At 37.3% G+C, this 23,041-nt stretch overlaps 1 protein-coding gene across 9 annotated transcripts in view; it reads left to right on the top strand.

The window, feature by feature from the left end:
- runx1t1 (RUNX1 partner transcriptional co-repressor 1) overlaps nt 1-23,041 on the top strand; it is a 67,946-nt gene that overhangs the window by 6,056 nt on the left and 38,849 nt on the right. For 3 of the 9 annotated variants that reach the window (XM_015358152.2, XM_006635996.3, XM_015358145.2), the window contains exon 1: nt 20,189-20,240. The exons of 1 other annotated variant lie outside the window; for it this stretch is intronic. In XM_015358152.2, the coding sequence (XP_015213638.2) occupies nt 20,204-20,240 (37 nt within the window). In that variant the 5' untranslated portion in view covers nt 20,189-20,203. Of the gene's footprint in view, nt 1-13,196; nt 13,220-19,713; nt 20,030-20,188; nt 20,241-20,721; nt 20,916-20,940; nt 21,025-21,058; nt 21,147-23,041 lie in introns of those variants that run through there. 5 more of the 9 variants (XM_069194802.1, XM_015358147.2, XM_015358148.2 and 2 more) reach the window with 5 other exon arrangements.

Genomic DNA, 23,041 nt, shown 5'->3' with positions numbered 1-23,041 from the left:
TTATTTATAGACATATCTGTATACCCACTTGATTGATGGAGAATATGAGCTTTGTAATGGCTTGATTAGTTTTTTTTTTTTTATGAGGTGACAATTGCTGAAGGATGGACTTCCCCATTCACAGAAAATCTATAAAACCCCTCAATAAAACCAGAAGGTTGTTTTATTTGGTTTCTAATGGTCAGGGTGGAATGGCAAATATTGCAAGGACTGAGCACTGAAACCTTTAGCTCTTTGTTATCCTCTTTTCTTTCGCATATGCTTATGCATTTCCCCTTCACGTGCTTTTATTAATGGATGAACATTGTTAATTTCTTTCTTAACTTGCTTTTGCTTAACTTTTTTTCCTTCATACAGTAGATGTTTGCTGTAGTGTTTGCCATTCTTTTCATCCTTCTGAATTCACCTTCGGTGCATAACAGAAACATTCCTTTCTTTATTCTGCAACATTTCACCGTTCTAACTGTTGTTTGGGAAAGGCCATCAGAATCCTGCACCCCAATATTTGAACACTTATGGATTTCTTGCAACCTCTCATTACACTGTCAGTGTTTTTTGAAGCATTGAACCTACAGGAACAAAATAGGTAGAAGTCTAATTAAAACTGGTTTGGTGCTGTACCTCTTTTGAGTGCTTTGGATCAATGGAGAGAGACAATAGTCCCTTATATTTTACCTCCTTTGACTGAACATATTGACTTTTTTGGTTTGTTACTGCTTTAGTGAACATGATGAAATACTGAATATCACCAGCCAGCTGGACCAAGAAAGACCCAGAATACAGTATACTGTCCATATCCACCTTTCAGCCAGACTGCTTTTAAGGAATTGACTGAATTTTTAATTCTTCTTCCAAGAAACACTTAAAAAGGAAGTATACTGGACTCAATTATTACATCAAGTACAGTGCTCAAAAAATAATTAACAAATGAGTAAAACATATAAAGAAGTCAATGGCTGATTGGACCTATGCAAACTGCTTTAAAAGTACTGCAAAATGCAAAAATGATACATACTGTAATACATTACAAATCCTATTTCTTCTGTGTTCTACTTTTGGCATTTATAATTTTTTTAACGAGTAATTCTAAATATTTTTACTTTAGTTATTAAAACCTCATACAAAATACAGTGTAAAGTAAAAGGTCTTGTATCTGAATTTTGATTTTTAAGAATCCACAGACTTTAGGTAAAAAGTCAGTTCAGTAGTATTCAGTCCTTTTACGCACACAGAAAATGCTGGTGGAAAAAAATGAAATGAACTTACATGCTTAATTATTCTTTAACTACTCCATGTATTCTCTGATTTAGAGTATTCCCCCATCGAATTGTTTTTAATTGGCCACCTCATGCAAGTGTTTGTATTACTTTTGGCTACCAGTGAAAGAGATATTGTAAAAGGAGAATTGGAGCCCCATGCCTGTTTCAGGAAAATGTTGTGTTCCTGAGTGATCAGCAGGTGCTCTAGAGATGAATGCACCGTGTAAATTATTCTGAGGGCAGCGTGTGTCAATTCATAAAAATGGAAAGCGAAGGAGAGAGTGCGAGACAGATTCCTGTTTTCAATATGGGTTCAATTTAAAGAGCTATTTTGTTAAACTGCTACATCTGCTCCATTATGAATATTGAACTAGTTCAACTAAAAATAACACCCTGTAATTTGGAAACCATCATAATCTTTTGTTAATGCAAGAAGGCCATTTTGAATCAGTTAACATTACACTCTAAGCCTCCTCTAAACACACTCTCTCTTCTCAGATTAAGCCTTACTGTAAAAAAGGAAAGAGGCAAAAGTGTGAAATTCATTTTCTTTGACCCTCAGCAAGAAATGAGGTAATACTTTTGGTTTTTTTATCATTTCTGCTTTCAGTGTATAATGTGTACATTCCAATTAAAACCAGTCTTTTTCAATCTTTTTTTAATATGTAGAGGCAAAAATGTGGATGCTTTCCATTTTCTTTTCTTCTGTTTTTATTCAGAAGCCTTTAGTTAGTAGTATGTGTATTCTTTTGTGGAACCAGCAACCTTGATCTTATTTTTTTTTTTTGTACATGATTGTACATTTTTAATAAATTTGTCCATTGTGATGTGGAGTGATATTTGATTTTAGAAGGAGGTGAGATAATTATGCTTGTTTGTGCATGTTACATTTTGCACAATGGAGCTTAATACATTCACAGAATAGAGCCTTAAAGTATTGATGCAAACATGTGGAAACTGATAGGAAGTTAAATTACTCTGAGAAGACCAGCAGCTGAAACAGCCTTTGATGTTATATTTGTCATCAGAATGCTCAGCAAATTTGTAGCAGCAGACTGAAATGTAAACACTGTTGCTGAGACAGTTGCTATCCAGCCTTCACTTGTGATACACATTTTTCCGATCAGATGGACATTTCTGGTTTCCTTACACTAGTAATTGAGGGTAATTTCTGTCCTAGCTTGCCAGTAGCATATAATGATTGAAGAGAGTAGCAAAATAGGCTCACCATTTTTTACTGAGATGTGGTTTATCAAGGAGAGGATTACAGAAACCCAGTGACTCATATAATTGCGCGTCTATCCAGCTTTGCTTTTGTAGGAGTGTATAAACACAGACAGACTCCTCAGCTTGTGGTCCTAGAAGAGATCTTTATTTCTTATTTGGGAACAAAAGACACTTTTCAAATGACCTGCAGATGTAATAGAATTGTAGTACTGTACTATAATAAAACCTTTTCCCCCTTTTCAGTGGCAAGGTAACACCAGTATCGTATTATCTGTGAATGGAAAGGTAGAACAGAGATAAATTATTTAAAATATTTCAGTACGGATGTTAGGCTGTATTACAATAGCACTAGAAAGGAGCTTTTCAAAATGTTGAAACCATTTGGTTTTCTGTACCCAACTGGATTCGTGTTTATCCTGCAGAATGACTGTGGGGTGGCATTTGCTGAAAAGAGCACCTCTGCCATCCACAGCGTTTGTCTTCATGATCCTCTGCTCGTCTCTGTTCAATATCCGAGAGGCTGCCTGACAGCATAAAGAACCCAGTGCATGCTTAAGTCCTGAATGCATCTGGCATTAATGAAGGCTTTTCTTATCTTGGTAAAGAATCTGACTGTCCAAGCTCTGTGCCTGTTTGTGCTTCATCACACCTCCCTTGGAGTCATCCCACTCAGTTGTTTTTTGTTGTTGATGCTTGTTTTTGCTTCATTTATTTATTTAAGGAAAGAGAGGGACCGGGGGGGTGGGAGGAGTTGGAAGAATTATCGGAATCCGTGCAAATTCTTTAAAGTGAGCGGATTAGAGTATCATTAACCTTTTAAGTGTAAAACAGCTGCCTAGGGCTTTACTTCTGTCTTGAGCTCAGCTGATATAATTAAAAGGGGGGGAATAAAAGAAAAGCATGTTTGCAGCTGGGCAAAAACAGGGAAGCCCAAGCTGTTTGACTATGAACCATAAACACAGATGCCTTCAAAGTTCTGTTTCTCCCTGCTTCTCCGGGGACCTTCTCACAGGTGAAATCAGATTAGGGGGGAGACATTCACAAGAAGCAGGCCCTTTCAAGCCTCCTCTACAAAGAGACTAGTTCAGAGATCGTGCTCCAAGAGCTAATGACGCTTTGCTTTATTTCCTGTTGAATAGTCTTGACTTGGAGGGTCTATTTGAGTAGTAGAGGTGCTGAACATACTTCCGAAGTCAGGCCACAAAACGCAGGTGTTTTAAATGTATTTCTTACGTGAAAACGCGGTCTGTAGCTACAATCATTATGTTTGTAGTTTGCGGACTGGATGTTTTCACTTGTGTATTTTTCTGTTTGAGAATGCGAAGCGTTTTTGATGTGAAAACAGCAGATGGGTTTTTTATATTATTTCAATTGGATTTCTAATGTTGTGATTAACAGTATTAGATTCTGTTTATTTTGATAGAAGTAAATAACTGTTGGAGGATGCTGTTCTTTCTGTGTCCAGTATTAGGTTTTTACTCCAATCTATACATTGACACACAAACCTGATCAGCCTTTGCACAGAGAACTGTGACATGTTCTTCCAATCGCTCTGTGCAATTGCAACCAGTTGGAAAAATTTGCATGGTCACAGTTCCCCCCTGTTGATAGCATTGGCAAGCTGTATTGCATATAAAGCTGGCCACAGCAAGTTGTACTGTTGCATTGTTTTCTCAGAGTTGTGCCATTGTAATCCTTGCTCATGTGTGCTCTTGCATTGTCCTGCTTGAACATTACCACTTCGGTATGGGTTTGCAGGAGCAGAAACCTGGCTCAAGGACTTTGTCAATGTGTGACTGAGCTGTAGGATTGCCCTCAGTCTTCACCAGAGGCCTTTTAGTCTTAGAGGAGATTGCTTCCCACATCATCATACCTTGACTGTCCCACTGCTTGGCTTAAACCAACTGATGGAGCTTGCAATCAGACTATTGAATGGGCTGTCATCAGTGTGAGGCTGTACAATTGGGACGGGCCATTCTATGGTCTGATCATAAACAGATTGGGTCCTTAAACAATGCAACACTTTGCAAAATTATTACCACAGTGTTTCTATATGTTGTCTTTAGGTCTGTCACAGCCAAAATGGTATTCTTCCAAACGCTTCACCTCTCTGCTGCCACCTCAGAGGTTCTGTGGCCCACTGGAAATGGCAAATTTCCTCTTGGCTGTTGACGTTACTCATGAAATGCTTCTGGGCATGCCAAATTAGTTATTCTGCTAATGTACAGGTGATTTCTTCCTGGAATTTCTTAAATATGTACCACTGCAGTCTGAAAACCTTTAGAAGGATGGATCAGATGAACATTGTAGTTACTGTGGTGACTCCCTGGCTTCCAGCACCCAATCTGTTTCTTCTAGCTTCTTTGCACCAGTATTCTGCTTGTTAAAGGAGATTTTCTTGTTCTTCAGATAATTTCTCAGAATGGCACTTTGAATCGTGCAGATAACTGGATGAGTTTCATTTCTCAAGGGTAGTATGGTTTCTTGTTTTGTATTACTATAATTATCATGTTGAATCTCTTTTTGAATCGCTATTCATATAGATTCTAACTATCTAACTATCTCCACTATCTTCTTAACTAATCTCCAATACGAAACACATACTGTACGCATGTTGAAATCTCATGATTTGGGCTTAATATTTAGTTATCTCAAGGAACACTAATCAACAACTTCTATCAGCTCGTTCTTAAAATATATGAAATTATATGTTTTTGATTATAATACTTTTAATTGTGCATCAGCATAAGTTTATTTCCAAATGTTCATATACATTTATTCTTTACAGTATACATCTTACTCTGGATTTTAGTGTGTTGATGGCTGGAGAAGACTGCATATTCTTACTAATTACAGTGATTCAGAAATGGTAAGGGATATGGTCATACAGTATGTGATATACCGTATGTAAGGAGCTTTGCAAAGTAATAAAAAACTAGAGCAAATAAATTTATTTAGCCCCGTTCAGTTGGAAATATTTAAAGATTCTTTTGAGTGTGCCAGTAATATCTTTCCCATCTGTGATTATGCCTCTCAATCAACATCTGTTTTTTTATGTGATATATTTTAGCAACAAAAATCCTTTATATGACAAGAGTTCAAGTTCTGTTCTTACAATTAGGTTAGCCTTGACTACTGCTTGGAGTACTGAGTTACACATGTGCTTCTCGTTACTTCATACCATTCACAAAATGTAATAACATTTTGGGAAAGTGTGTTTTTCACTTTTTCCATGACTGTAAAGAATGTTGTCTCATTTTAATTTTGCCCCAATGGCAGAACAAATTATTGCCTTTCGATCATTTTAAGAGATGTAATTTTGAAAAAGCCCTATTTTATAAATACACTACAAAAGTGTAGTGCTTTCGGTTGTTTGCGTGTCCAAAAAAAGCCTTTTTTCTGTAGGTTTAGATGACATTTTAAAAGAAGATGTGATGCAAACATTCTGATGCTTAAATTATGTTGTATTTCTCCCAAGAACGTGCTCGGTTTGGCAGTTTAGCAAAGATATGATCTTAATCTGCTATTTCCTCTTTGGCAGTATTAAATTGTCCACATAATAATTCACAGCTGCAGAGGGATCTCTTATTATGGTGCAGCTGGAGTTTTATGTTTCTGAATTTAAGTTAAACATGGCATAAACTGTACTTTATTTCCTTTTGTACATTTTGGAAACATTGATAATTGAAAATTTAGACCAAGCAAGCTCTGTTGAAAAGCTTATTGTGCTTTATACTGTATTTATGTTTAAGTATTTTTTAAGTGACTGTCTTTAACCATGGTTACAGCTAATAGGTTTTTTACATCAGGTGTATCTATTGCAGCACAAACGAGAGTAGAATTTAGCCTATAGTTTTTGTATAACCTATTTCTTCAATAGGTCCAGTTCCAAACAGCTGTGTTTCAAGGATCCATAATTTGAAGTAATGAATTTGTGGTCCTTTAAGGTGACAGTTTCTGACAAGTTCATTGTATTTTAGTTTGAAACAAACCTTCCATAGATAAATCAGCAGATACTTTCATTAGGTGCATAAATCCTTTAAATTCCTGCCATTTGCTGTCTCTGAATTTTTTCCAAGCGTGAAGCGACGTTATTTCTTGGGAAATTAATACTATAAAATCCTATTGTTTGCAGCTGTTCAAAATCTCTTTTTTTTCTGGTAATTATTTTTAGTTGCTGTCAACTACCAAATCCTCTCTCTCGTTAGATTAGAAAATATCATCATTAGATCGGATTATTTTATGTTGTTTTAGAATTTAGTATTTGGATCATATGGAGGATCCAAAGACGCATGCAACTCTTTATCTGTAATTGTGAGAATAGGGAACGTCTTTCATGATTTGAAGGCATAAAAGCATGCTAAAGATGTTTGTTAACCTAATGTGAACACTCCTTGACTGTTTAAAAGTATAAGGCTTTAGCTTAGCACCTTAGAACAGTATATTGTGGCCTAGAAACTTGTAGCATGTGAGGGACATTATTCCATTCAATGAGTACTCTATAGATGTAATACCTTGGAGGCATACTGAATATGTTCAAATATAAAATGAATTATGAGTCCAATCATACTTCAGTGAGTTCACTTTTATTGGTAGGCTTTACCTGTACAGCTACCTGTATACCTACTGTATAGCTATCATTAAATATTAAATATAGCTAATATTAAATATTTATCTAGTATTGTTATCACTTTTACTTAATAGAAATTAGTGTCCTCAAAAAAGGGGGTATTGAAAATTGACCTGAATGGGGACACTAGGCTTTAACTGGGATATAGCTCATTATGTAACTCAGTCAAACCAACTGTTTGATTTAAAATGCTTACTTAAAGGACATGTACTTAGTACTAATCTTGGTCTGCCTAGTGTTATTGTAGGTAAACAAGCCTAAGACTATAGCTAATCTTGAGCTATTGTGTCTTTATGAACTTTTGAATAAGTTGTGATCAAGACAGGAAATATATTTGATTTTATTATGATTGACGCTTTGTTACTTTTGTTTATTTCTTTTTAATCTTCTTTTATTATTAAAGGAGCTAAAACCTTCTGGATTTTTACATTTCGGTTGTTAAAGTTGCAAGACATATGTTCTTGCAACATATGTCTTGTCATATGTTAAGTTAATGTTACATTCAACTTCCCTACACACCTTTAACTTGCATTTTTTAAATATGTTTTTGTGATTTCTTTTAATTTCACTAACATAACAGAATTTTAATTAATGGAATTAAAAAAGCTTTTTTATTATTTAAGCTGGAGCATATGAAAACTAGCTGCTTTTTTTAGTTTAATATAATGCATTACTTTTCAAATGTTTTTTGCATTGTTTTTAAATTTTCATAAATAAGTTTATTTGTACACTTTTCTGATGTACACCTGACCTATTATAGGAAAAGATCTTATGCATGTATTTTAAATAGTTCTACTGTATATTCACATTTGCAAGAATGTGTTGCCTAACCTGTTTCCTATCAGTAAACTACTGTATAAAGCCAAACTGGAATACTTGGAATAAACTCATTAGATGTTTGTGTCATATTCTGCTCATTGTTGGTCTGGAGACATAAAGAACAGATTTATTCAAAATGACTATTTATTTTACATTTCCATATGAAAGGGAGCTAAGAGCTGAGCAAATCACAACACTCATGTTCAATTATGTAAGTGCTTTGAAAGGCATTTAAGAGTTAAATGGCAAGCGTTAGTCAGTCTTTTATGGGGTTAAGATATTTACTCTTTGTTTTTACAAAATATAAAAAATCATAACAGAAAAACTAACTTGCAGTGGGAATGTTGGAAATTCAAAGTACTTTCCGTAGGGAGGGAGTGAGAATGGGGAATTCTTAGAAACCTGTCCAGTCAAGATACTGTAGGTTATCCTAATGGCTGACATTCCATTCCTGAAAAAGCAAGACAAGAATGCCCTTTCTTTTAAAACACAGATGAGAGGGTGGGGCTTCTCATCCTCAAGCTGAGAGGTGGGGAGTTTGCTTTCTGCTGTTGTCAGGGAAAAAGATTGATCTCAGGGCTGCAGGCCAAAACAATATTGGTACCAGCCAGAAGAGGACAGAGGAAATTAGCAGAGGAATTGGCAGAGAATGGTATCTGTAGAACAGGAACACAGTTTCTGTGCCTCAAGTCAAGTAGGAAAGGCCAGTGAAAACAAAAAAAGGGGACGGAGTAGACTTGAAAAGGAACAAACACCAGCCACTATGAAATCCCTTTAAAATGTGGCTCCCTTTCTTTATGAAAATGGTGTTATAGTTATTATGACATATGTCACTTTAGTGTTTGAATTATATTTTTTTAACTATTCCCACTTTCAAAGCATACTTTCACTTTTTTTAACTGCATTAATTCTACAATGCTCTGCAATGTACTGTATATATTGAGTACTGTAGGATGTCATATCCCACAATGCAGTGCCGTTTATGCAGTATGGAATCTGTCAGATTACATATCACTGCATTGTTCGTACTCCACAACATTTTTTGTTATATTCTACCCTTTGGGTTATGTATTGAGCAATGCATTATTTATATTTCTTCACATCATCCTCCACACAAATTGGAAATCAGAGTATAATAAAACCTTTATGTGTACATAAGCTCTGTAAAGGTGGCAAAAAAATCAAAGGAATTAATGATAGGCTGAGGTATTTATATATTGTCAGAAATTAATTAGTATTTTGAAATACAATTCATGACACATTCTTTAGTAGTGCAATGGAATTTGAATGTACTCCTTTTTATTTTGTGCTAAAGCGGCCTTTTTAAATAAAGAATACTACTTGAATGGCTTTAAAGACAAATGTTTTCAGCCTGCTTGGCAGACTTGAGTTGCGTTATAGTTTTTTCAGATGGGCTTGGCTGTAGATCTCTGCAGTGAATACACCGATATGTAGAGTTTTATCCCATAAAATAGAAAATGCTGAAACTCGCAAAACCACAAGAATACACTGATTTTAAAATTTCTGGTATTGCTAATTATGAAAAGGGAGGAAGACATAACTCATATAGCTGAGCTTAAAATCCTTCAGGAGTGTCTGCTCACTGTAAAGTGCCAGGGTTCCTTCATTGTTAACCCATGTACTTCAAATGTGGAAATATCGGAATTTCGTTACTTCAGTAAATGCTACTGAAACATTTTGTTGTGTGGATGCATATTACGTTCTGGAAAATCTCCATTGTACTACAGTGCCATTCGTCTCAAGACTCGAGCGAAGAAAGTTTCAATTATGAGTCGAGAATTAATTTAAAATGCCATTGGTTGCACTGCTCCTTTGTCATGTATTTAGTGCCTCTCGGTTTATCTTCTATAAGTCCTTCAAGTCTGTTCACATACATTGAAATTCATTGCTAGATTAGTTATTGTATGAATGCATATGTATCATGTAATAATATGCCAGATGTCAAAATTAAGCCCCTGGTAGAAGTTCATATTATATTTATTTTTTTTACGTGGAAGTACATTTGTCCTCAGCGGATACTGTTAAAGTTAAGAGCTGAGTAGCTGTGGTGGATTTACCCCACACAGAGCTCAGTGTATATCATTACGCTGCACTGATCCCAGGTCAGTCTGCTGCGTGAAATCAATTTATTTGAAACTCTTTCTCTCTATAGGAATTTGGATGAGCGCCAGTTGTTTTCATTTAATGTTCTTTGTGTTGGACACTGAGAAACAATATGCTCCTATACTGCGTAGTCCTCATGAATCTTATTTAGAGCTCCTGTTGCTGCGGTTTCATAAGATGTGTACTTAAGTAGAATGCATTATTCCAACACTGTATGTCTGTGAGGTAAACATACTGTACAGACTTTGCACCCATTTCTTTAGTCTGTTGTGTAGTTTAAGTTGAAAAATCAAATGTATTTATTTATTTTGAAAAATCAAAATTATTTATTCAGTGCTTGAAGGGTTTTGCTTATGCATTAAGCCATCAAGAACTGGAGAACATTTAGACATGTCACATTTTCCTCTCATATTCTCATTTTACTTTTTTTTAATCTGTTGAATAAATGATGGTTTTAACACCAGTAGATTAGTTATATATTCTGAATCCAGTGCAGTGGTATCCCAGAGTGGGTACTCTGTCTCTGTAAAGCATCACATTGATTTTTGTAGATCCTGTTTGATATGAATCCTAGATTGTATTTACCCAATTAAATAGTAAACTCAAATGTCTGTCGCTACTTTAGTCAAACATAACCACACATGTTTTGAGGTGGTATTTTATTTCTGATCTGGTTCGAAGATTTAACAAAACATCCTGCCACCGAATGTTCGCATTCATCGTTTATGGTAATCCATTTTTTAAAGATTTTCCAGTAATGACCGTAACTTTGTATGGCGCATTACACAGTCAGAATAAGCCCTCCATAGCTTGTATTTTGGATTGCTGGAGACAGGGAATCACATCTGCATTATTAGTTGGCATGGAAACCACAGCAGGTTGACAGCTAGGCCTAACATCTTTACAGAGTGCCTCAAGGTCCCCCGAGGTAAGGCAGTAAGCAATGGCATGGCTCAAGGTCTTCCTGCTCATCTTCCATCAGGGCAGCTTGGGCTCAGGCCCAGAATCTAATGGGATGCCATTGACTAGGGTATGTAATCATACCAGGTACTGTGCTGCAGTATGTGCCCTACGATATAAATGGATGTTGTGAAGAAATTTCCCCGATCTCACTGTAACTGTGTAAATGTTTGTCATTCTTTTCTAGTTAGTTATTTAAAGTTCAACAAGGTGAAGGAGGTAGAGTGATGCCATTTTCAGTTATTTAGGTTTACACCATCAGAAAGGTGTTGGACCCTATTTTTAAAGCCTCCATATACTGGCTGTTTTTCCGGTGTTTCTCTGTTTTGAGGATGTTTCACACTCCCTTGTTGTGTTCTTCTACATTTCCTGTAGAGGTCTTTATTGTATAAGAAATGGTTAGTTGTTTAGCATATTTAAGACTAAAATGCACAATTTAATTTAATCTATAGATCTTTTAACAAACATTGTTAGAACTGTACCTACTGTACATAAATGCTGGTGTAGCAGTCCTACAGTTTAAAGCACAGAACCCATGATTCTCTAATGCATAAATGTCATTTAATAAACAGTATGTAATAGGGATGGTTCTTTAGCACTGTACTTTATTGCTAAAATAGAAATATTAAGATCAAAGTATTACCTTAATATCAGGGAGGTTAAGTACATCAATCATAAAACTGATACGAATTAAGATCAATAGGGATCCTCATTACAGCTTCGATCTCTTGACACCAGAGTGAGACCGATGAATAGTTTTCTCTTGGAGGTGAAGATATTTCAGAGAGAGACGGAGGACTCTGTGTAAAAAAATAAAAATAAAAAACAGATACACCACTCACATATGTATTTGCGAAAGTTACCCTTGAGAGCTCCAAAATGGAAAAGAAAAAAATGTAATCCAATTTTAGTGCACTTTCATTGTCTTTCAATAATTCAGTAAAACCATATCTGTAGAAGTGAGCATTGCAGCCTCACAGTTCCGGGGCCCTGGGTTCAGTTCCTGGGGATACTGTCTGTGTGGAGTTTGCATGTTCTCCCAGTGTTTGCGTGGGATTTCCTCCAGGAGCTGTGGTGTCCTTCGACAGTCCAAAGACAAAGACAAAGACTAATTGGAAAACTGTGGGAAAACTCACCCTGGTGTGAGTGTGTTTGCGTCTGTGTGTGTGCAGGGTGTATCCTGCCTTGCGCCCGCTGCTTACCAGGATATGCTCCAGCTCCCCCTCGACTTTATTGGACAAAGCGGTGAGAAAATGGATGGATGGAGTATTTGTTTAAGGTGTATCAGGTTAAACACTAGTCGTGGTCCTTTATGTGTTGCTAGGCTTGGGGGAAAAAGGAGGAAACACTGCTCAGAATATCATGGCAGCAAACTTTTAAAAATTGGTTTGAAAACTCGCATAGAATTGAGAGAGGTTGCTGACTTTAAATGTTTTAATTGAAAAAAACTTTTAAACCTTTAGACAGCATCTTTTTGTGGGGTGGGGGGTGTTTCTGGGCAGTGGGAGTGTGTGAAATCCGAAGAATTGTTGATGCTCCAGGCAGCTCTTGCGGAAGCAGATATGCTGAGCCGTGGAGCCGCAGAAACAGGGTCAGGCTCGTACACACCAGCCTGGCTTCCGTGTTTAATTACCTGAAGAGCAAAACATCCAGGCACTGAGTGTGTGAAAATCTAATATCTCGGGGCACCAGTCTGTTGCTCTGACATCCTGCAAGGCAGGCCCTGTCGGCCCAGCAGCGTCAGGGCCTGTTCCTGACAGCGGGCTATCTCTGCCTGGGTCAGGTTCCTTCCATTCAGGAGCCATTGTGTGGAAGAGGGCTGGGTCAGGAATTTGAGGTTCCTGTCAGTTTTGCACTCTTGAGCACTAACCCCAGCTACACTGACAGATTTGTCTGTTTTTTTTTCTTCTTTTTGTTGTTGTTGTTTTCTTTTTTAAGAACCTAGAACAAAAAAGAAATCTTAGTGGAAATCCTTCAATTTTATCGGCAATACAGTGGCCAGCAGTTCCTGCCAGCGCTGAATTTCTTGCTGTCCAATCTTCAGTTTAATTGACAGATGTGCTTGTTTGTTTCTGTCAAAAATAGTATGGGAATAGTGGAGCATGTGACTGCCTCGGTATTGCTAAGAACCAGAGGCTGGCACATCGAGACCTGGAGAGAAAGGCAGTCTGGCAACATGGAAGGATTTCTCTGCAGTGAGGTGGGGAATTTTCATCATGAAGGGAAGACATGATTTAAATATGTATTGCTTTGTTCTGAAGTTATTTTCCTTTTTATTTTGGTTTTACTTTATACCATCTAAAACAAAATAATTAACGAAGGGACAAATGGAAAACTGATGGGATACAGGCCCTGGTATTTGTATCACTAAATGGAATAGGCTTCCTGATTTTAATTTAACCTTTCAAATGGTCTGGACTACTCTAGTTCGCAGCAAAGTGAAGAAAATGGGACTTAATTAGAAAATGAATTATTTCTAAGTCCTACCAATTTAAAGATCTTATTTGTCTACATTATTATGTTTTGACATACTGTACACTGAGTAAACACTAAGGAGAGGTTAGCTACCACTGAGGATTTTCTTTGCAAAATTTATTTGATAAGTAAAGTAAATCATCAGTAGTCTGGTTTCCAACATTTTCTGGCAGTTACAGACTGTTCTCACAAATGTTTATCTGACAGAAGTGTTTACAGACTATTGTATTTCTCCTTAAATATTACATTATATTAAATATTATGCTACATTTAATGCTTTGTACTTGGCTCTAAATAAGCTGAAGTAATGGTTATATACTAAGTAGAATTGTTTCTACAACACTATATGCTTTGTGTTTTAAAGCACTTCATCCTTTATTTAGAACGATTCAAAACACTAAAAAACACATACAAAACGCAAAAAAGCACTGTTATAAAATGTGCAAAAATAATCTGTTCTTAAAGGCTGTAGTAAATTCCAGAACATATAGCAATCCCTTACTGCCCTAGGGTGCCAGATAATCAATGATCAAGTGTATTAAAATCAAAGGAATGTTGGACACTTGCATGTGGCGTCTATCTGCGATAAGCAGTACTTTACACAAAGAAGGGTTAAAAGCAGCCAGGCACTGGCTGATACTGCAGCAGTGAGACATTTGAAAGTAGTTCGTGTTTTGTTAGTTTGACTAGAAAATGTAGACAGTTTATGCATGCAGGGAGGACTAGCTGCTAATTATGATTATTCCTTGCTTTCCGCTGCTTGATAGAGTAAATAATGATGAACTGAGGATGTCACAGTGCTGTGTACTTCTAGCTCCACCTAGTGAATGACAGAATCCCATTGTCAGTAAGGCGCAGGTTGTGTGCAGTATGGCAGAGCTGTTTACCAGTGCTTGGAAGTAAAATAGTGATGGTTGCTGCTTGGTTTTAATATGAAAAATCAAAGTTCTTTAAAATAAATGAAATTGTTTCCTGCCCTTAATACCACAGGACTATAGTATTTCATCAGAATTTTCTGGAAAGTGACTGTTTATAGTATGTTATCATGAGTGTTTGGCCTCTGTTCAAATGTCGGTGAGTGGTCAGGGAACTGTCTGAGCCAAAAATCCTATTAAACACACCAGCAGAATTACGGTATTAGATACACAAAATGCTAAGCAGTCTTTGAGATTGTTTAATGTAAATAATTCCATTGCCGAACATGCAATACGAATGCAAAAACAATAACTGCATGGTGCATTTTTAAATTATACTTTCTAGCGGTAAAAAAAAATTCAAGTGACATTTTTTATTTAACATGAGTGACATAAGCAGTGTGTCTGCATGTGTTTGTTTATATGCTTGTGTGTGTGTGTGTAGAGGGTAATTCTTAACAGAAAGTCGTTTGTTGACCTCATTAGCATTTATTGTTGTGAGCGTACAAGCAGAAAATGTGAAATTGGTATGTCATGAATAGCTCCACAGAACTATAGAGCCTTGAAATTTTGCCTGCAGTGTGGTGCAGGGCAAGCATTAAGAGAAAGCTGTCCAGATGGCAGCCTGCACAGAAGCAGAGCTACGGGTTTTTGTCTCTGCTGCTGGGAGGTGGGAAAGTTCACTGGAGCATACACTATGGCCCTTGCATTTCAACAGAACCAACTCTTCATCAGTCAGCGAGGGGAGATGTGAGTGTGACAAAGCATTTTATCTCCAACACAATACCTGTTAAATCTATGAAAGCTCTTTACAGTATCGGAGACATGCTCCAGTTCAGGCTAGAGAATTGTGCTCGGGTTGCATCTTATTTTCACAACTTCAGAGAGTGTAAATAGCCCCCCAACAGTTTGGTCAGTTGCTGCAGTTGATTGCATGATATGTTTATACCCTTTTATAAGGATATGAAATCTTGCAAATGATCTTGGAATAATAATAATACTGCAGTAGCTTATAGTTAAAGTGTCAGACATGGTCCACAATCCTGCTGACAAAAATGAAATTTCAAGTATCTGTGCTGTCAGTTTTGACCATAAGATTTAATAGCGCAGGTAAGAAAGTAAGAAATTGAGCTTTTTGCAGACATCAATGGAACAGGCTAATTTTAAATTCTGTGTTAACTGTGTGCAGAATGAAGTGAGGATGTTACCTCTACACATGCCAGAAAAAAAAAGGTTTTTACAGGTAATTAATAGTGGCTTTGAAAAGAATGATTAATCGGTGTATAAAAACTTATATAGGTCCAGTGTTTATTAAACTGGCCCTGTGTGGATGGAAAATCACAAATTAAGAGACTGCATGACTACATTTAAAACAAATATGATAAATGTTTATACAAGTTGATTCCATGCACATTGCACAATGATTTTCCTAAATAGATTTAAAACTGTAATGTTCTTTGGAGTCATTATGACTGATATTTTTCAGTATTGGTATTGCCTGAGGAAAAAATGTTTTGCTTAAAGAGAGAGAGGTGTCTTTGTCATTATTTCTTCATCACTGTTTTTGTGCTTTGTAGTTCTTTGTATTTCAAGACATCAGCAATGATCCATTGTCTCTGTTGCCTCTATACATTTATCACACTCTTGTACTGACTTAATTGGCAGTTAGACTCTGTTTGTTAAAAAAATATAGTTAGGCTCCCTTGGTTAGTTCTAGATACAGTAACACATGAGCCATTCTCTCCCTGACAGAGCTCACTTTCGGTGGGTCTTTCTTGCCAGTGGGATTCTTTGAGAAAACACTAACAGCTTCCAGCTGTGTGGAAAATCAGGCCCTTTGGGGTCTAGCAAAAAAAAAGAGGGGCGAATGAAAGCACAGCTAATTCGTCCATTTTGTTCCCTACCACTGGACCACAAAGGCTTGCTTTCCCCCGTAGGCCTTGATTGGAGGCCAGTGGTCCGAGAGAAAAAAGAGGAACAAGCAAGTGTGGAAATTCGGACATTAGTGAATCCGCCCCTCCAAGCTGGTGCGCCACCCCAGCCAAGAGACCCACCATGAGAGGGGGAGGCTGTGGTGACCATTCATCAATAACTCATTGGCTCATCATGGAGTGCTACGGCATTCAGTTTATCAAGTCTTGCACAAAAAAAAGTCAGAATGAGCTCCATTCAGCTTTGTTAAAGCTAGCTCTTGGAGTAAAATGCTCTATTCGAATCTCCTTTGCCCACGTTTTTGTTTTTTGTCTTTTTGTCTTTTTATTACTCTTTCACTCTGTTAATGCAGCCCGGGCTTAAATGAGTGGCTTTTATTTGGCTGGTTTGAATATATCTTACTATTAATTCCCAGTGCATTCAAAAGAGGGTGGCAGGCAGATGGGGGCAGGAGAAGACTATTTGGTTTGGTGCATTGCATTCAAATGGAATCAATGAGGTCGCAGCTCTTTTAAATTAACTCACTTAATACCCAAGGAGCAGAGTCATGAATTCACATTGTATCAACCTAAGAGGGGCTATAAGTAGAGGAGAAAACTGGAGAGACCCAGAGAAAAGGCTTAATTCAGACACTGCAACTTCTCTATTTTGCAGATGCTTAACTGAAGCAAATGCATTTCTCCTACTTTCAGTTGTCTAATGGTAAGTGATGATTTGATAGTTTAAGTGTGTGCGGCTGTTACTTATAAATATGTTATGTACTCGTCTGTCTGGACTCTAAAAATATTTTCAAACGGGCACTCTTTTTTTTTTGCCATTCCTGTGTATAATAGGATTGCATCATCTGCGCAGAACAGCAGAGGCTAAATAATCAGATGAGATTTAAATTGCTGCCGCAAGTGAATTGTTTGATTTCTTTTTTTTTTTTTGCAGTAGAGGCAGTTCAATGTAGGGAGAGATGTTACAACCTTTTTATGCAGTACAGATAAGAACCATGAATGGAAGGGTCTTTAGGCAGAGAATAATGATGGACAGCTGTGAGACTTGTGAATTTTTCAATCTAATGAGAGGACGTTCTGGTGCAGGTGTAGGACATTGTGTGAAGTGTGGAAGTGTTGAAATGGTGTAGTGTGGGATATAGGACATTTCTGTCAGCTCCTTCCTCCGACAGACTTGTAGGTGAGAATCTCCAGAGGCCATGCTGACATGCAGCAGTTTAATGCAAAGATTGCTACAGCCAGAGGAGAGCTGAAAAATCGTCTGATTTAGCACGCTTTCGAGCTTGGGTTTTAGAATAATTCTTTCCAAAAGGTTATGATGTTCTTGTCACTTAATAGTATTCAAGAAGATAAATGCTTTAAGTACTAAAATTAAAAATTAAATTTAAGTACAAACGTTTTAGAAACATGTTTAATACAGTACATTAGGTTCTGTGTTGCTGTTTTATTGTCTGTGTTTCTATACATTTTCTTTATTTAATTGCAGTTAGCTTCTTATTAAACCTACCTGTTTTAGGAGCAAACATTTGAAATATCTACAGTTTATAATATCAGATGTGAGTAGATACTGTAACTTTGGAGTAGGGTTGATGAGTCCATAAGCAAAGGAAACTTAATTTCCCTTGTCTTATTTTTTACCCTTTTACAAACAATTTTTGTTTAAAAAATAGTTACAATAAAGTATTGTGTTTCTGCTTGAATGCAATACATGTATGAAACAACTGAAATATCTGCATCCTGTTGCTTTTCACACAGGAATAGAAACTTTTAAATAAAATTCTATTAAAGCTTTAATTTCGGTGACTTTTCATAATGTCAGTAAAAAATGGTGCATTGAAATTGTGACTGTGATTCTTAGTGTGTTTTTTCTGAACTATTTACATAATTATGTATTGGTTTTATGTAAAATTTAAATCATACTCAGTTGTAGCTTTTGGTTGGATAAATGTCTAATGTTGTAAGAGACAAAAGGAAATAAAATCGCAGGGTACTCTCGCAGGATGTCTGGGCTGTTAAGGATGAATCCTCCTAGGAAGAATGATTGCTGCCGTTTGTCAGAAGACTGTCACAATCATTGCTATTCTTGAGCTCTCAGCTCTTCTGACAATAGGGGAATTTTAAGAGCTCTGTTGCATTAGGTGAGGCTTGCAGGCTACATCACTGTTGAAATGTTTACTAACTGACACCATTTGTCAAGAAGCCACAGGCTGTTCCATCAGCAAGGAGAGGGCATATTATTAAAGGGAAAAAAAATGGTCAGTTTTTTTTTCCCCCCCGTTTTCCCACATGGAATTCATCAGCAGTTTAAGGTGGCTACACGAAGAAATGCATTCAAGCTGACAGGGAATGAGAACCCAGACATATGTTAATCAGATGCAGTGAAGGCAGCTCAAGACGAAAAGAAACCAGGGTTGGGAGTAAGGAGAGGAGGGGCTGCCCCACTCCAGAGAGTTAAAACAGAAGAGCAGAAGGAGATATTAATCCTTTGTTATGAGGCACAAAATTGATTTTTTTTAAAACAAGGCTTTTGCGAGACAGTATGTGTTCCCAAGGTGAAAGCAAAATGAAATTCATAATGTTGTCATTAAAATAACTGTGGTGTCCCCACTAGATTCTTTCATTTAAACGTTGTTTAAACATGGTTGTGTAATTTTGTAATAGTATTTAAAGTAATATTAGATGGTATTGCAATGTGAAAATTAGTGTTTGTAGCTTGAATAACTTGCAGTCGTCTGTCTTGGAAATTCCCAGCTGTTTCCGATTAAAGTGTTTTGAACTCAGAAGCAGTAATACAATTTAAAAAAAAGAAATATTAACATAAGAAGCTTTGGCTTGTTAAAAAACCTTGTTCACCATTTTTAAAGTGAGAAAATAAAAGAATTGTACTAAGGGCTGTCTTTCAGTAAGGTGCTTAGTAATACATGGGTTTTACACAGTAAATGTTTTGCTGCTGTATTTAATTACAATACACTTAGGCATATTAAATTACAGGCACACCTTCTAAAGAAATTAATTTTGGAATGTTATAGCAGTAGATGTTTTAGCCAAGCGTGTGCAATCAATACTGAAACTGATACTTCCTAGAATATGTTTTGTAGCAAAACCTTAAATGGTAAACAGATGAGAAAGAAACATTATGGAGCACCGAAAATGTATACAAAGGTGGCGTGTTTCAGGAAATTGTTCTTTGATCTGCATTCCACATTCCTTTCTGCTTCTCTCTCTCTCACTCTCCCTCCACTTCTTGCTTTCTTCTCTCTCTCTCTCTCACACCCCCCTCTCACGCTTTGCCATGAAATGTATGGTTCCGGCAAGTCAGCTGAGATGGGGGCTCGGGCTGAGATAATTTGCGCATGCATCCCTGTCATTGTTCTGCCTGAAGAGACTGGGCTCAGTTCAAGGCCACATGTGCTCCTGTCATCATTCACATTTCTGCTCCAAGTGCGATACGGAGTGTCAGCTCTCCATCTGTCTTTGCCTGGCAAAAACGCACGCGCTGGTCTCTTCCCTCCAGCTAGGCTGCTGCCGCCAGCCCCGATGGCCCCTCGTGCCTTCTTCTGTGATAATTCCGTAGCAGGGGGCAGAGAGCTCGGAGTCCACTTGCCTTGAGATACACGCCGACAAAAGTCTGTGTGTGTGTGTGGGAGGGGAGTCTTGTCGTGAGCTTCGGGTCTCGCTACGGGATGCCAGGTGAGCCCAGATTTTAGTGCTGTGGTGAGGTTAAATTGGACAGTGCTTTTCCTCCGTTTTACATTCTCGCAGTTTTTGTGAAAGAAGCTCGTTAGTATTTTTTTTTTTCAGAGGGGAGGTGGGAGTTTTAATTTTGATGAAGTTACCATTCAGTTGCAGAACAATGTTACTTCAATGTTGTTGGCACTTGGTGGATGCTTTCTTTGGGGTTGTAAGTATACTGAGAAGTATTAAAAACGTAGCATGCTTTTGGTTTCAATACTCATTTGTTGTGCCTCTTGGTATATTTTCTTTTTTCAAAAACCAGCTGGTGCTGATTCTTACTTTGTGGTCTGCAATTCCGTTGTATAATTAAATTGGCAGACTGCACTTATAACTCATTTATCAGCAATTTGGTTATTTGGATGGAACTTCATAAAAAAGAAGGGGGATGTTGTACAGGGTAGGTATTAAGTAGTGCCCTATTATCTCTTTTGCCCTTTAAAAATTATGAATGAAAACAGTAGTGGCCCGTTGGCCGTGCCTGCATAATTCCACATCTGACCCTTTGCAAGCAGAGAAACACAGGCACGTTCTTAAGCAGGCGTCAAATTGAAAATGGACTAAATTCTTCCAGATTGAGGGGGCAATGCAAGCAAGATAGCGATGTGCTGCTGTGTTTCGTTAGCAGACTGCTCTGGCTGCTGGATTGTGTTGGCAGTTTCTGTGAGGATTGGACGTGGTCATGTGGCTGATAAAAACACCCAGTCTCTAGATAACACAGGCAGGAAGAAAGCTTGCAGCTGGCTGCTAATGGGGATTACTGGAGGAGGACAAGCTGAAGAGACTGCACAGCCCGTTCACCTTGCAGATGGTGTTTTGGCTTAACTTGCTGCTCTGCTTGCAAGTACGTAGTCCTGCTGCTCGTCGTTGTGGCGACCGTTTTTTTTTTCTTTGCTTTCGGAGTCCGAGGGGCTGTCGTGAGTAATGTGCGATCTGTACTCTGCAAATAGCAGGTTTGTTGTTCCTGTGGACAGCGGCGTGGCGAGAGCTGGGGCTTGACAGACTAGGATGCTAAGAGGATTAATGACAAAGCTGAAAGATGATCAAATGAAAATCGTATGAAATATCCATGGAGGTACTGCAGGGGTTGAAAGTAACTCTTCTTGGGTGCAGTTTTTTTTTTTTATACTTGCTGAGTGTCTATGAGCTGGATATTTAGAAGGTAAAATAAAAGGTGGAATAGTGAAGGTATTTTTGCTTAGTTCACTCTCTTAGAAAATAGAAACAAGGCATTGTATTTGGATCACTGTGTATTTTTCAGTTGTTTTCCCATGGGGTTTCTTTGTTTTTTTTGTGTTACTTATCATTTGGATAAATTGGTTTATTTGTAACGCGAAAAGCAAAAATGAATTTGAGCTGGTGACGGTTTGCTCTTGGACTTGTGTGGTGTTGCTTGGGTGTTATAACAGTGACGGGAAAAAGGGTTCATCAACATTTTCTTTTTATTTCAATGTCATTTGGAATTCCTGTCTGTGAGTTATTTTTAATGTATTAAGTATTCTAAAGTATTATTATTATTATTATTATTATTATTATTATTATTATTATTATTATTATTATTATTAAGTATCATAATATAGAAGTATTAAGGCCCAGCTCTATAGGTAAGAACAATTTTAAACAACATTGCAGAACTCTGTGTTGGTTGTGATTTTTCAATTGTGCAGGGTTTTAAGAAGTATGGAGTTGTGTATGTGTGGTCAGTCTTTGGTGCTAAGAAACCATTGTACTGTAATACTGTGAATGCACCTAACAGCTGTGACCATGAGCATGTGTTAGCTTGGGGATACTTGAGCAGAACTGACACTTGGCTATTTCTGACACCCATCTGCACTTTTTTACTCTTATTTAGAATGAACTGCCTGACAATCTGTTCAGTTCTTGTAATTGTTATAAAGAAACTGTTGTCCATCTGTGGTTAGATTTAGATGTGGTATGTTAAATGTATGATATTTTCCTTATTTTTATGCTTGTTGTTGCTAGTTTTCAGACATTGTTGCTCAGAGTGGAAAGCACAGGGATGAATAATGTGGTGTTTGCGGTTAAATTTAAAATAAAATGGCACTAGGAAATTATCAAATGATTATCTACAGACACATTATTTCTTCTGGAGTATATAGCTAGACTGTCATGTGTTTGCCTTTGATAATTCAAGCCACTACATTTCTGCTTCAACTTTATACAGACTTCATTTCATAGACATGCTTGCATACCCCAAATTCCAAATTATTGTGCCACCAAAACAACAGTAGATGAGCGTTTTATTCCCTGAATTCAGGAGAGACAGGTGTTGAGTAAATTCTTGGCAGGAGTGAAATGGGTGCATACCAAAAAAAGGGCAAATAGGTGTATGCTTATAATTTGTTATACAGTACATTCTTATAAAGTAACATTTGCTTTGTTTTTTAGTTCGATCATTAAAGGTGCTACAACAAAGCACATGTTGTAATTAATGTGCATGGCTCCCAATGTCAGCTAGTAAATGTCTTATTGTTGCCTTGAGCAGTGCCCTAGTCTATTCCATTGAAAGAGCCATTAGTGACTGTGGCCACTGCCGCACACCAATGATATTGTTCTTATTTGAAATGCCCTTGCATTAGATCAGACCACCCTTTCCAAGAGCTCCTGCTTGCCAGATGTGACTGCAAATGCTTTTTTAAAAGGTTTTAGGGAAAGAAGAAAATAAAAAAAGAGGTTGTTTTCCAAATCTGGTTCTACTTAGTACATCTCCATCCTGGAGTGCATTTCATAAATTGTCTACATATTTTTCTTAGCAGAGAACTTAACTGGCTATAATTTTTAACACATGGCCCCTGTCATGTGATATTTTCAAAACACTTGCAGACGGGGTCCCAGCAGAAATAAACCGTCATTCTGCCGCCAGATTGTCCCCCCCCCCACACTTTAACAGCATATCTGTGTTTCCATTTAGCAGGGTAATATATTATTAGCTCACATTTTGGTGTAGTA

The sequence above is a fragment of the Lepisosteus oculatus genome, chromosome 10, assembly GCF_040954835.1.
Source record: "Lepisosteus oculatus isolate fLepOcu1 chromosome 10, fLepOcu1.hap2, whole genome shotgun sequence".
Classification (NCBI taxonomy): domain Eukaryota; kingdom Metazoa; phylum Chordata; class Actinopteri; order Semionotiformes; family Lepisosteidae; genus Lepisosteus; species Lepisosteus oculatus.
The sequence above is the reverse complement of the archived record's forward strand: the minus strand, read 5'-3'. Positions and strand labels throughout refer to the sequence as shown.